At 41.7% G+C, this 13,328-nt stretch overlaps 1 protein-coding gene across 10 annotated transcripts in view; it reads left to right on the top strand.

Moving 5' to 3' along the window:
• BIRC6 (baculoviral IAP repeat containing 6) overlaps positions 1–13,328 on the top strand; it is a 262,531-nt gene that overhangs the window by 174,816 nt on the left and 74,387 nt on the right. For all 10 annotated transcript variants that reach the window (XM_083176127.1, XM_083176119.1, XM_083176125.1 and 7 more), the window contains 4 exons: positions 3,972–4,272; positions 6,757–6,974; positions 8,648–8,806; positions 11,936–12,101. In XM_083176127.1, coding sequence (XP_083032253.1) covers positions 3,972–4,272; positions 6,757–6,974; positions 8,648–8,806; positions 11,936–12,101 — 844 coding nt within the window. The remainder of the gene's footprint in view (positions 1–3,971; positions 4,273–6,756; positions 6,975–8,647; positions 8,807–11,935; positions 12,102–13,328) is intronic.

Genomic DNA, 13,328 nt, shown 5'->3' with positions numbered 1-13,328 from the left:
GTGAACATACAAAAGGCATTAGATATTCCTTACTCCCAGCAATAAATCCCTGTGCATTCTCTTACTTGAAAATTGGCTGATAAGAAAGGAAATCAAAGTGTATATGCCAAACCGCCACGCACCCCTTGAACCCACGGGACTATTTAAAGTAAAAGTGACACAGAAATTAAGGAATACTGAAGCACTTATCTTTGCTCACTAAGGAAGTGGAACCACAACTACAACACACACGGTTTTAATACAGTGGGAGTTTATAAAAAGAATGAGATAAACAATTCTCCTCTAAGAAGGACTATCAAAACTAACCTCCCCTGTAAATAAGAAATAAATTAAGAATAAATAAAGGACACTGACAACCACATAAATATTTTAATAAAATTTAAAAACTGAATTAAAGATAAAAAAATTTTCTCATATATCCGGAAAACATTTCACTCATAGGACAGTACTTATTTTAATATATGAATTAAAACATTGAAATTTTAAGAATACAACTCTTTCAAACTCATCTTTGTGCGCCAACAAAAAAGACATTCTTCTCTGTCCTTTTTTCTACTGTATGGGGGCAAATGCCAATAAGCAGTTTGCTCACAACTCAGGAGAATGGACAAAAACATTCAGCAAAATTGTTTAAATCAAATAGGTCCAACTACAGTACGTTGTCTGAGTGACAGTTGTTGTCCATTATCAGATTTGGGAAACAAATGAATTAATTACAAATTACATTTGCTCCTATCCAGCACCAGGTTTTTATTCCTTCCAACCAACTAGTTGGATGGTTGGAGGAAAGTTGGTCTGATGTGTGGCCAGCATAAGATATACACTAGGGCATTGGTTCCCAAACTGTGCCTCGGGACCCTTGCAGAGGGGTGCCTTAGGGTGGTGGTTCAGGAGCAATGCAAATTATTTATAGTCATTATAATAGTCAAAACCAGTTCTGGTGGCCGTAAATCATAAACTATGTGTACAAACATAAGTGAATCTCACCTCATAATTAAACCTAAGGATGACATATACAGTAAACAATTTAATTTAATATTTTTTCTAAAATTCTCAATAAAAAACTTTTTTATCCTAGGGGCGCCGTGGGAAAAAAAAATGATACTCTGGGGTGCCGTGATTCAAAAAAGTTTGGGAACCACTGCACTAGGGTATTGGGAGATATAGGGACACATGGCAGAATGAAGCATGAACAAAACAAACTCATAGCAAAAAATAAATAAAAACTGTATAAAAAATAAATTAAAATGAAAATTACTGATTAAATACAAATAAGTATAAATAATGCCAATGTGAACAGCTCTCTTCTTTGAAAGGTTTTTTGCTGTGGTGGTAGAGTGGTCAGAAGCCGGGTCAGGGCTTCGGCAGTGAAATTCAATCAGCTCAGCGGGTGTATACAGGCTACTATGCGGAGTGGGGCTAAGCTAGCTGTCCCTCACATACCTTATTCTGCTTGGCGCTTTCTTTGTCCTTGACAAAGTGCCTCCCGGCACAAAACGTATTGAACACGACATACAGCACAGAGCATTGACAGGACTACCAGAAGCACATGGACTGCTACATCCAGGCTAGGCACGATACCTCGGACTGAGACAAGGCCTAGCGGAATATGGTATGTGATCTCCCTGCACCGGAGGCCTGACCCGCCAATGGACCTCGTGACCACCACCGCAAAAAACACTTTTAAAAGAAAATAGCTATTCACATTGGCATTATTACAAATTATTTTCTTTAATTAGTATTTTAATTTCATTTTAATTTTTTGTTTGGTTTTAATTTGTTTTTTAGTTTTTGTTTGGTTCATGCTTCATTATTCCTTATGTCTGTATACATAGAAACATAGAATTTGACGGCAGATAAGAACCATTTGGCCCATCTAGTCTGCCCCTTTTTTTATCTTTCAGGTAATCTCAACCCTTTTTAATCCTTATTCCTTTGTATGGATATTCATATGCCTATACCAAGCATGTTTAAGTTGTTCTACTGTCTTAGCCTCTACCACCTTTGATGGGAGGCTATTCCACTTATCCACTACCCTTTCTGTGAAGTAATTCTTTCTAACATTTCCCCTGAACCTACCTCCCTCCAGTTTCAGTGCATGTCCTCGAGTTCTATTACTACTTTTCCTTTAAAGAAAATTTCCCTCCTATACTATGTTAAAACCCTTGATATATTTGAAGATTTCTATCATGTCCCCCCTTTCCTTTCCCTTCTCTGCACCAAACTACATGTTAAGATCTTTTAGTCTATCCAGGTAAGTTTTGTGATGTAGGCCATGCACCATTTTAGTTGCCCTTCTTGGTACACTCTCCAATGTATTTATATCCTTCTGAAGATATGGTCTCCAGAACGGGACAGTATTCCAGATGAGGCTGTACCAATGACCTATAAAGTTGCATTATTACGTCTTTTTTTTTCTGCTACTGATTCCTCTCCCTATGCAACCAAGCATCTGACTAGCCTTCCTCATTGCTTTGCTACATTGCTTTCCTGCCTTTAAGTCACTTGAAATAGTGACTCCTAGATCTCTTTCCTCCTCAGTAGTTTCCATTATAGTACCCTTGATACTATATTGAGCCTTTGGATTTTTGAGTCCCAAGTGCATAATTTTGCATTTTTTAGCATTAAACTGTAGTTGCCATGCTGTTGACCAATTCTCAAATTTACTTGGATCATCAGTCATTTGATTTACCCCTCCTGGTGTTTCTACTTTGTTGCATATCTTTGTGTCATCTGCAAAAAGGCATAGTTTCCCTTCAATACCATTTGCAATGTCACCAACAAAGATATTAAAGAGCACTGGTCCAAGTACAGATCCCTGGGGTACTTCACTGGTAACATGTCCCTCCATAGAATGCACTCCATTTACTACAACTGTCTGTTTCGGATTCAGTATTGAATCCCGGCGGTCGGGATCCCGGCGTTCAGAATCCCGACGCCGGCATCCCGACAGCCGAAATGCCGACAAGGGGGGGACGTGGATCGCCCCCCCTTGCTACGCTCGGCACACTAATTTATTCTCCCTCCAGGGGTGTCGTGGACACCCACGGAGGGAGAATGTGTCGGCATTTTGGCGGTCGGGATTCTGGCGTCGGGATTCTGAACGCCGGGATCCCGACCGCCGGGATTGTAACTGCATCCTGTCTGTTTCCTATCCTGCAACCAGGTTCTTATCCATTTAATTGTTTTATAATCCAATACCTTGTGTCTCTATACCTCCCAATCCCCTAGTGCAGTGTTTCCCAAACTTTTTTTAATCACGGCTCCCTGTAGTATCAGCAATTTTGTCGTGGCACCCCCTAGGCCAAGAAAATGTTATGGAATAATTGAGAAAATATATTAATTTAAGTAAATTGTGTTTTTATATGTCATCCTTAGGGTCTGTTTTGTGGTGAGTGACAGGATTTACTTCTGTTTGTCCATATATTTTATGATTGGAAGCCACCAGCACTGGTTTTGCCTATTACATTGACCATAAATAAATTTGAATTGGTCCTGGACCACCCTGCAGGTGTTCAGGGTACCACGGCACACAGTTAGGGAACCACAGCCCTAGTGTATATCTTACACATTTCTCTCTGTTCTCGCCTCATTCATTACACACACATCAAGCGCTCCCTATCATTCTTTTAACAGTCTAATGCTGCATATACACATTTAGTTTGATGACTATAAAGTCAAAATCAAACGGATATTGAATAGAAATTGAACTGAATTACACCTCTAACCGTAGTTACACACATTAATACTTCACTAAGGAGCAGCTATCCATTTAAACGCGGACCACATATCCTCCTTCCCATTGAGGTATATTTGTGCATGCAGTTGCTATTATCGAGTGATCAAGAGATTTCTATAAGCATTGCCGTGTGCATGTTGATTTTTTTTTTTTTTTCCATTAAATATTGCTGCTTTTGCCAGAAGGCTGTAAGACTAACTTTAGATTTTTATTTTCTGTTTATCCCTTAAAGGTCAGTGCTCCGGTTGTTGCCTCAACAACTCAAGAAAAGCCAAAGGATAGCGATCAGTTTGAATGGGTTACTATTGAACAATCTGGGGAACTGGTTTATGAAGCCCCAGAAACTATTGCTGCAGAGCCTCCCCCAATCAAGTCTGCTGTGCAGACGATGTCCCCCATTCCTGCTCACTCCCTTGCTGCATTTGGACTTTTCCTTCGTCTCCCAGGATATGCAGAGGTTCTACTGAAAGAGAGGAAGCATGCACAGTGCCTTCTCCGCCTGGTGCTTGGAGTTACAGATGATGGGGAAGGAAGTAAGTATCTTTACCTTGATCACTGCGCTCTAATGCAGACCTTTAATGAGTTTAGATGCAAAAGTTAATACAATTGTGATTTAATAACTGCACAGTTTTTTATGCTAATCCTTACACTCTGTAATTTTAAAACTATTGGAAACCAGATTGCTTTTCAGTGCCCTGCTTCAGTTTAAGGTTATTAAACCCAGAGGCAAATCTATTTTAAAATACTTCTATTTCATTATTCCTTTAATGTGTGATATTAGCATTGATGAAACACTGCTTTATGAACCAATATAGATGGTGCATTTAACAATATTTACTTTGAACAATTTGTCTACTTCAATGATCCCAGTTGACAATCAACACATATGTATTTTTGAATATTCGTTAATTCACTCATGTATATAAAGATAACATTTTAGGTCATGTTTATCCTTTTACTGGATTTGGCATAATATACAGAACAATCATAATATCACATTGTAGTCCAGACATACATTTAGACCACATATGCTATACATACAGTACTGTGCTAATTCAAGCAGTTTTTTTTTCTATAAAAGCTGATAATTAATTCATAAATGCATAGATGGTTTGAGTGAAAATTAAGAGAAAGCTATATTAGAGTGATATATAGACTATTTACACGCATACCGCCTAGGCAGTACCAACCCTATAGACCTCTTAAGTGTGTTTTTTTATTATCATACAAAAGGAGGACATTACAGTAGAGCCACTATCAGGCCATTCTGTATGATAAATATAGCAAATAAGTGAGGGTACTTAAATGCAGGGTACTTCAGCCGGTACTTATGTATTATCTGGGCTCCCATGTTAAATGCACCCCATTTTTTTATACCCCTACTATCCAACTACGCATGGAGTTGATTTTATATAGTGTGGCGAGCCCCGCGAGGGGAAGCGGTCTCATAAGAAAAACGGGAGCCCAGATATTACATAAGTACCCTTCAGCCTTTTCAATGAAACTGTGCCCCAAAAATATGGTAACAAATATAGAATTGTGTGTAACAAGTTGGTTAGTGCAAAACTTCTATGGTTCGGACCTCAACATGCGAATTTTCTAACCATGAGAAAAGGTTTGTCATTGTATTTAACATTTTGGTACTTGTTTCCTAGCACGGCCACACCGATTTAGATCGGGGTGGTCGTGTCGGAAAAATCGGGTCGATCGCATCGCATGCGATGCGATCGACGCGACCGACCGATTTTGGACCCGATTTTTTTCATTGAATCCAATGTAAATTGGGTCCCTGGGACCCAATTTTACATTGGATTCAATGAAAAAAATTCCCAACCCCCCCAAATGTAAGCGCGTAAACTCCATCCCACGATAGACGACAACCCGAAGCGTGGCGAGCGGCGGCGGTACGCGTCCTCCGACCTTTTCATGCCCTACTATCCACTAGGGCGTGGAGTGAGAATAGAATAGTGTGGCGAGCGCACGCGGATACCTTCACAGGTAAACGCGTCCCTTCGCGGGCTTCACAGGTAAACGCGTCGCCACGGACACCTGTGAAGCCCGCAAGGGGACGCGTATAACTGTGAAGGTATCCGCGTCCCCTCGCGGGGCTCGCCACGCTTCGGGCTCGGTGGCTCGCTGCGCTCGCCACACTATTATATTCTCACTCCACGCCCTAGTGGATAGTAGGGCATGAAAAGGTCGGAGGACGCGTACCGCCGCCCCTCGCGGGCTCGCTGCGCTCGCCACGCTTCGGGTTGGCGTCTATCGTGGGGTGACGACGGGGACATCTATAATGTGAAATGGGTCATATTGGCCCATTTCACATTTTTTCACAATTTTTCACCATTTCAATGTTAAAAAATATTTTAACATTGAAGCCTATGCAAAAATCGGGGGCATCGCGTCGGGACCAATGTTAATGGTCCCGACCGACGCGATGCCCCCGATATTTTAACTTTCCCGACAAGATTTCAATGTTAAAATATTTTTTAACATTGAAGCCTATGGAAATATCGGGGGCATCGCGTCGGTCGCGTCGGGACCAATGTTAATGGTCCCGACCGACGCGATGCCCCCGATATTGTATCCTAGCCGGCAAAATGGACCTGATTTCAAAAGAAATCGGGTCCATCGGGGGTAATCGTGTCCCTTAATTAAGGGACACGATTACTCCAGATTGTGGCCGTGCTAGGAAACAAGTACCTACATTTTTTGCAGACTAGAGCCTAAAAGGAGTTTCCATTTAATAATAAAGTGGCATCACGTGATTCAGTGATAACTAATACCTGGATTTATTTCACGGAATGGTTCTGAATTAAGTTAAGTCTAGCGTGGTTCCAAGATAGACTTTTTGGCCACCAAAGAGATACCGTATACCTTGTGCAGTCTTTTCCACCAGCTCGGCCAATTTCGACATTGTCAATGTTGCGCTAGTATAATAATATCCTATCTTTCACTCACAGCATCAGTGTAAAATATTAATGTGCTATTACTTTTTTTTTTTTTTTATTCTCTAGGTCACATCTTACAGTCCCCATCTGCAAACGTTCTACCAACCCTTCCATTTCATGTTCTCCGCTCCCTATTCAGCACTATGCCGCTCACAACAGATGACGGGGTGCTCTTGAGACGCATGGCACTTGAAATAGGAGCAATACATCTCATTCTTGCCTGCCTATCTGCACTGAGCCACCATGCGCCTAGGATACCTAATTCTAGCTCGAATCAGACAGAGGTATGATATAAATGTGTGTTTGCATGTTTCTATATGGGGAGCCAGGAAAAAAAAACAAGTACTCTCTTTACCCAATGAGTCCGCTGCAGGTATCTGTAGTGAAAGACTGAAACAAATGCATTTTACCCGCACAATACATGCTGGTATTGTATGCTACTGTGTGAAAATATCGGGTGGTGAAGCGCAAGAGTGCAAACTTCCCCCTCCGGCGATTGCTGCCAGGCCTCCCACAGAGCACCACCCTAGTGCTGGAGCTCTGTCTCCCTCCCTCGGCCAGCTCACTGAGCATGTGCGAGGTCCTCTGTGCAGCTCAGAGCCAGCAAGCACTGTCCTTGTTGCGGTGTACAGGCAATGACACCTACAGTTGTCCATATTGTTAGCTGCAGGTGTCTGAATGGTCAGTGCTGCTGGCTGTTCATACATTGCCCAGTGTCACCTTGCACGCTTCTTCTTTGTAGATATGGTTTACCCCCATGAAACCTTAAATACAAAGTGATTTCCTAAAGAGCTAGCTTTCAGCTGCTTCTTAGAGTGGATGGTATTTATTTAAAACATAATTTTTTTGTACTTTGGTGGAATGCATTTGTAATATCCTTTTACTCCTATTATGAGGAGACCATTGCTCAGGAATGTTTCACTCTACATCATTTTTCATCAAAGCAGAGCTTCCCCCTCCCCCCGTGATGCATCGTACCACAGAGGTGTACTGTTATATCATCATGTACACATGTATATGTAAAACTGAAGAAGATATCTTTTCTTACATATTATTTGTGTAAGGTTAAAATTTATGTAACTTTCCAATTATATTCGCTTTGATTACATATGCTTTTAGGTATTGCCAAAACATTTTTATTTACTTTGTAGGTGTCCCTGCGGCTGTCTATCACAGCATTCCCATTATACTGCTATTGTGCTTTATTAAACCTGTGTTAGAACAGTGAAGCTTGGGCCTCATTGGTGAATGCGGGTTATTTTTCTATTAACACTCCTGTAATGTACTAGAAGAGTTAAATGGACTATGTCCTGCGCAGAACATTTTGTTTTGAACCAAAATACTTTCCCTATTTCAAGGTGCTTTATTTTCTGAAGCAAAACAGGTTGTACAGTTTATTCAAACTTGGCTTGTACACTCCTTCCTTGGCAGCCGTTGACAATTTGATGAAGCTGGCTTAAGCTTCTGGTTTTATGAAGCGGGCAGAAACAAACAAAAAACAAATCACAATCTACATTGGTAGCATCCAAGTTTCTGGATATGTGCTCTGTAATTGTATAAAGTTCTCCACCGATTAGCTTTCTATAATCTCATTAATGTCTGTAAATAAAATATTCTGAACCTCCCCAGACCTTCATTGATAGAAAACGTGATGTAGGACATCAACTCTATTAAATGTCAAACGTACATGAGCACTTGCACTTTTTAGCTGGAGTAAAATTATATTGCAACCTTCGCTCTTTACCCCAGAGCAAAAAAAAATGTCCAGTCCAAACTGAAGTTTTATTCCAGGCATATCAACATCTGCAATGGTTAACTTGCACAAACTACTTGCGTTTACCATTGGGTGGGTTGTTGATTTGTTTGATTTTAGAACACTTTCTATAATGCAACTGCCTGACATATAATTGTGCACCAAGATATGTTTGCAGGGTCTAAATTTCTGTTTATTCAACAGGTTTCTAGCACTCATAGTAGTGGCACTTGTGAAGAGCAGCAACTTTATTGGGCCAAAGGCACAGGGTTTGGCACCGGATCCACTGCTTCAGGCTGGGACGTTGAGCAGGCCCTTACAAAGCAGAGACTGGAGGAGGAACATGTAACCTGCTTGTTGCTGGTAAGTATCACCATTGGACATGTAGTAAATTTTTTTTAGATTTTGGTTTACTCCTTATGAAGGTGATTTGAATGTAACATTTTTGATTGGCTGCCCCTGTGTGTGTTGGATGTTTGCTATTTGATCTGCTTCTAGGCAACATATACTTAATTCATGTAGCTCTGTGTGTACTTCATGATGGGATTAGTAACCACTACTCAGGAAAGTGCCGCTCTGCTTCTGGATACTGTGGGTTTTGATGTTCACAGAGGAGATAAAGTAGTATGTGCTGTGTCAAATGTTGTCACTACATACAATACATGGGCAGTGTGTAATTTCCAGCATTACCTAATCCTTTTCATTCAACAAGTTTATATCTACTGACTAAAAGAATAAATACAATTAAATCTGATTCTTTCAGAAAATGTAATATTATGGGTGGTATTCAATGTGTGCCAATATTTCCGACAGGCAGAAATATCAGCACGTATCTATTCAATGCAGCCGGGGATTGGTGAAAACTGCAACAAATTTTACAATTTAACAGCCATTTTTAATTTTTTTTGCATTTGTGAAAACGGCCACTAAATTGTCGAATTTGCCACCGTTTTGGCTGATTCAATTAAAAAGGTCAAATGTAAATTGAACCTTCTATTGGCGAAGAGTGCAAATATTTCTGACTTTCAGAAATATTGGCACTGATTACCCAATTATTATTATTTTTAAATAACTATTCAGAATGTTGGAGTGAATTACTGCACTCTATTCATCAGTGTAACCTATTCCTTGTATTGCAACCTCTCAAAACCTTTATCTAATCATAAACTCTAACTCTAATACATAAAGACAAACTAATATACCAACCCTAATACCATAACCTACAGGTTCTCAGTCTGTCCTTAAGACCCCACACAGTGCATGTTTTGCAGGTTTCCTCACAGAATCACAAGTGAAATAATTAGCTCCACCTGTTGATCTTTTAAAATGTGTTAATGAGTAATGACTGCACCTGCCAGGTGACTTGGAAACCTCTGACCTGTGTGGGGTCCTGAGGACCGAGTTTGAGAACCCCTGCCATAACCGCTAACTCAAATCGGGCAGACTGTGTGGGACGTGGTTCTTATATGCCGTCACATTCTTTGTAACAGACTTCTCTATCTGCTGCTTAAGCTTTCAGGCACACATTTCACAGAGTAACAAACATTTATCCTCCTTCAATGGCATGCCAGAAAGTTTCTGGATCCAGCAGCACTGATGTTTATGGCCACCCTGGAAGATTTCCGGGCTGCGTCTATATAGTCCCATGGAAACGCCAACCATGTGATCAGCACAGCACCCGGGAATTAGCTTAAACTATTAGTGTTATGCCCAAGCACAGACTCCTATTGGCCAGGGGGCATGCATAACTGTGTAATAGTTCATGCTGATTCCCGCAAATGGCCGTAAATCAGCAGTGACTATTCCTGGACATTTTTGGGATGATCTCCCCCTGTACTATCGATTCCCCCTGGTACCTATTGCAAAGTATATGAAAATACCCCTGAAGGGGTTAACTCATGCTTAATTATAAAGGTGGCCATACACATTCCTGAGGTATTGCAATCCGCTTTGCATGCGATTCCTTGGCAGGGGAGGGCTCACCAGGGAGCCCGAAACATTGTTTGCTCCTATAGCATACAATGTATCTATCGTATGTTACCCCAGCACTTGTGATCTCCAGATCCAACCCAATGCACACCGGACCGTGCATCGTATCGAGGTTAGGCACTTTTTACCCAATTTCTCGGCCCGATGTTTTGGAATTGGATGAAAAGTGCCCAAATAAGTGTATGGCCAACTCTAATTCTGAGAGATTTCATTAAACTTGTGTTTAGGTACTGTAACAAGCTTTCCTTAGTAGATCCAATAAGAGCCATTTTATTAGTCATCAGAAATATTGAATGTCAGATTTTCCAGAGTTAACTATAAAGTTCAGGAATAAACAACTGATTAAATCGATATACAGATTGAGCTGGCTCCATCTCTGCAGTGGATTCTACCGCCATCCACCGCTAGCAACCGGCTACACCAAGGGTGTGCGCGCACGAGGTGCTTGCGCACCCCATGGTGACAGAGCTTGGTGGGGGTCCCTGCTGCTGACGCCACCGGTCCCCCTTGCCGCCCCAACGCGCCCCCCCCATCTGATCTGGGCAGCATCGCCCTGTATCGGGGACGGGCAGGGAGACGCTGCCCAGCCTACGCGATACTGAGACGCATGCGCGTCCCAGTCTCTCGCCGGCGCTCGTCAGTGAAAGGCATCTGGCGAGCGCCGTTCAAAGATGGAGCCGGCTCCATCTGAATACCAAATGAGGGTTTTATATTTATTAATGAGGAATGGGCAACATGCAGTACTACAGCTTTTGATGAATTACAAGTACAGTATTCCCTGCCACCGCTGTTCTATTTTTTTATTTTGTTCATGGAGATGTTTACATCTAAAGCCCCATACATGCTAGACGACCCGTAGCCGATATAGTTAACGATATCAGACGTGGCCTAATTTAGTGTGCACACTGAACAGTATCGGTAAACTATATACCGTAGTTCAGTGACATCACAGGGACCGCTGATCATGCAGATCATTGTCTATATAGCCAAAATCGACCTGCATGTCCAGTAGAAGGGAGGGGTTGTTAATGTTGCGCGGGAGCTTGCAACGTTCACAGTATTGAGTGTACACACTAGACACTATTTTAAAAGATATTGCTAAGAGGCTCTTTCTGAGTGAGCTCTTTAAAATATCCTCTAGTACGTATGTGGCTTAACACCACCTGAACAACAAGCGGTTCCTAGACAAAGTAGCTCCAAGAGCAAAAAAGTTTATATTCCTTTAAAACAATAATCTGCTGCACACCTTCTTTAACATTTACATTTCCCGGATACTGCTGGGGGACTTACCAGTTTTCGGGATCTCCCAGAGAGGAAAGTATGATTTGCTGATTTTCTATTGTCATTTGAAAATGTACTTTAATGAAACGGAAAATCCACTACTTTTGTGTGTCATGTTTCAACTAAACAATGTTTTTCATCCTAAAATGTTCAAACAAAATTATTCAGGGAAAGCTCATTTACTCATGTACTGCAAATCTGAGTAATATTTTCTCGTTACAGGTTCTTGCTAGCTACATCAATCCATCTGGATGTGCAGTTAATGGTGAGCCACCAGCCAATGAGATCAGAGGACAGAACAGTAACGCTCTCCCATCTGTCTTGCAAGAGCTGCTAAGTCAGTCCTGTCTCATCCCGGCCATGTCGTCATACCTGCGTAATGACTCAGGTACTGTTCCTTGTTTTTATAATTCAAATCGATATAGTGATGCAGGAAAGAGAATATTGATATCTCCTCCACTGGCGCCGAATTATACGTTCCTGTGAATGAAGGAACGGTCAGCTTCTCCAATCTAGGGAAAGCTAGTGTATAAATACCATACGCCCCTCAATGGGTAAGAGGGTTCCTCTTCTCCGGGTGTAATAAGCTCAGACAGATCTCAAGGGTGGCTGTCACACTGATGGGATATAGTTCCAAACACTTCGTCCCTTATAGCGTCCGTGTGATGTCGTAGTAACCCAAAATAAAAGATGATTGGGGGGTATATAGTGTAAAATCATTTATTGTACAAAGAAACATATAAAAGTGGGAAGACAAATGTAACCAAATGGCATATTACCGTAATAGATGGAGAATAGAGATGTATATCAAAGTTCTCAAACAAGCTTGAGGGTAAGCGGGGCTGATCCCGGGAAAAGCAGTCCACACTCCCTCCACGTGTTATGTGGTAAATACTCAAGGTCCAGAGGTCCTCCAAAATAAGTCCAAAGAAACACTCCAAACGCGTTTTCGATTGCTGCCTGCAATCTTTTTCAAGGAGATAGTGTCTGGACTGTGCACTACACCTTAAATACCCCTCCCGTCCAATCAGAAGAAACAGTACATAACCATAGAGTCCATATCATCCAATCGGCATCCGGCGTGTTCCATTGCTGCAACTTCCGTTTTCGGCCGTGACAACTTCCGGTAACGTGGAACGCACGTCACGCTGCGTGCGTTCCATGCGATCTCCACTTCCTCTCAGCTCTAATGTGCACAGGTTTCTGGTGTCAGTGGCGGTTGTAGCCAATTTCAATCGCTGTCCTGAATGGATGTTTGTAGTGACTGTAATGCCCCACTTCCGGTAAAGTGTGGCGGAAGTGGAGTATAATATCCCCGTTTTTTCCTCCCATGGGCTTGCTCATTATACTATGGGTGGAAACGGCAGAATATTAGTAAACTCATATTTTCGCACAAATATGAGGAAGTGGAGATCGCATGGAACGCACGCAGCGTGACGTGCGTTTCATGTTACCGGAAGTTGTCACGGCCGAAAACGGAAGTTGCAGCAACGGAACACGCCAGATGTCGATTGGATGATATGGACTCTATGGTTATGTACGGTTTCTTCTGATTGGACGGGAGGGGTATTTAAGGTGTAGTGCACAGTCCAGACACTATCTCCTTGAAAAAGAT

The sequence above is a fragment of the Crinia signifera genome, chromosome 3 (genome assembly GCF_055691185.1).
Source record: "Crinia signifera chromosome 3, ASM5569118v1, whole genome shotgun sequence".
NCBI lineage: Eukaryota > Metazoa > Chordata > Amphibia > Anura > Myobatrachidae > Crinia > Crinia signifera.
The sequence above is the reverse complement of the archived record's forward strand: the minus strand, read 5'-3'. Positions and strand labels throughout refer to the sequence as shown.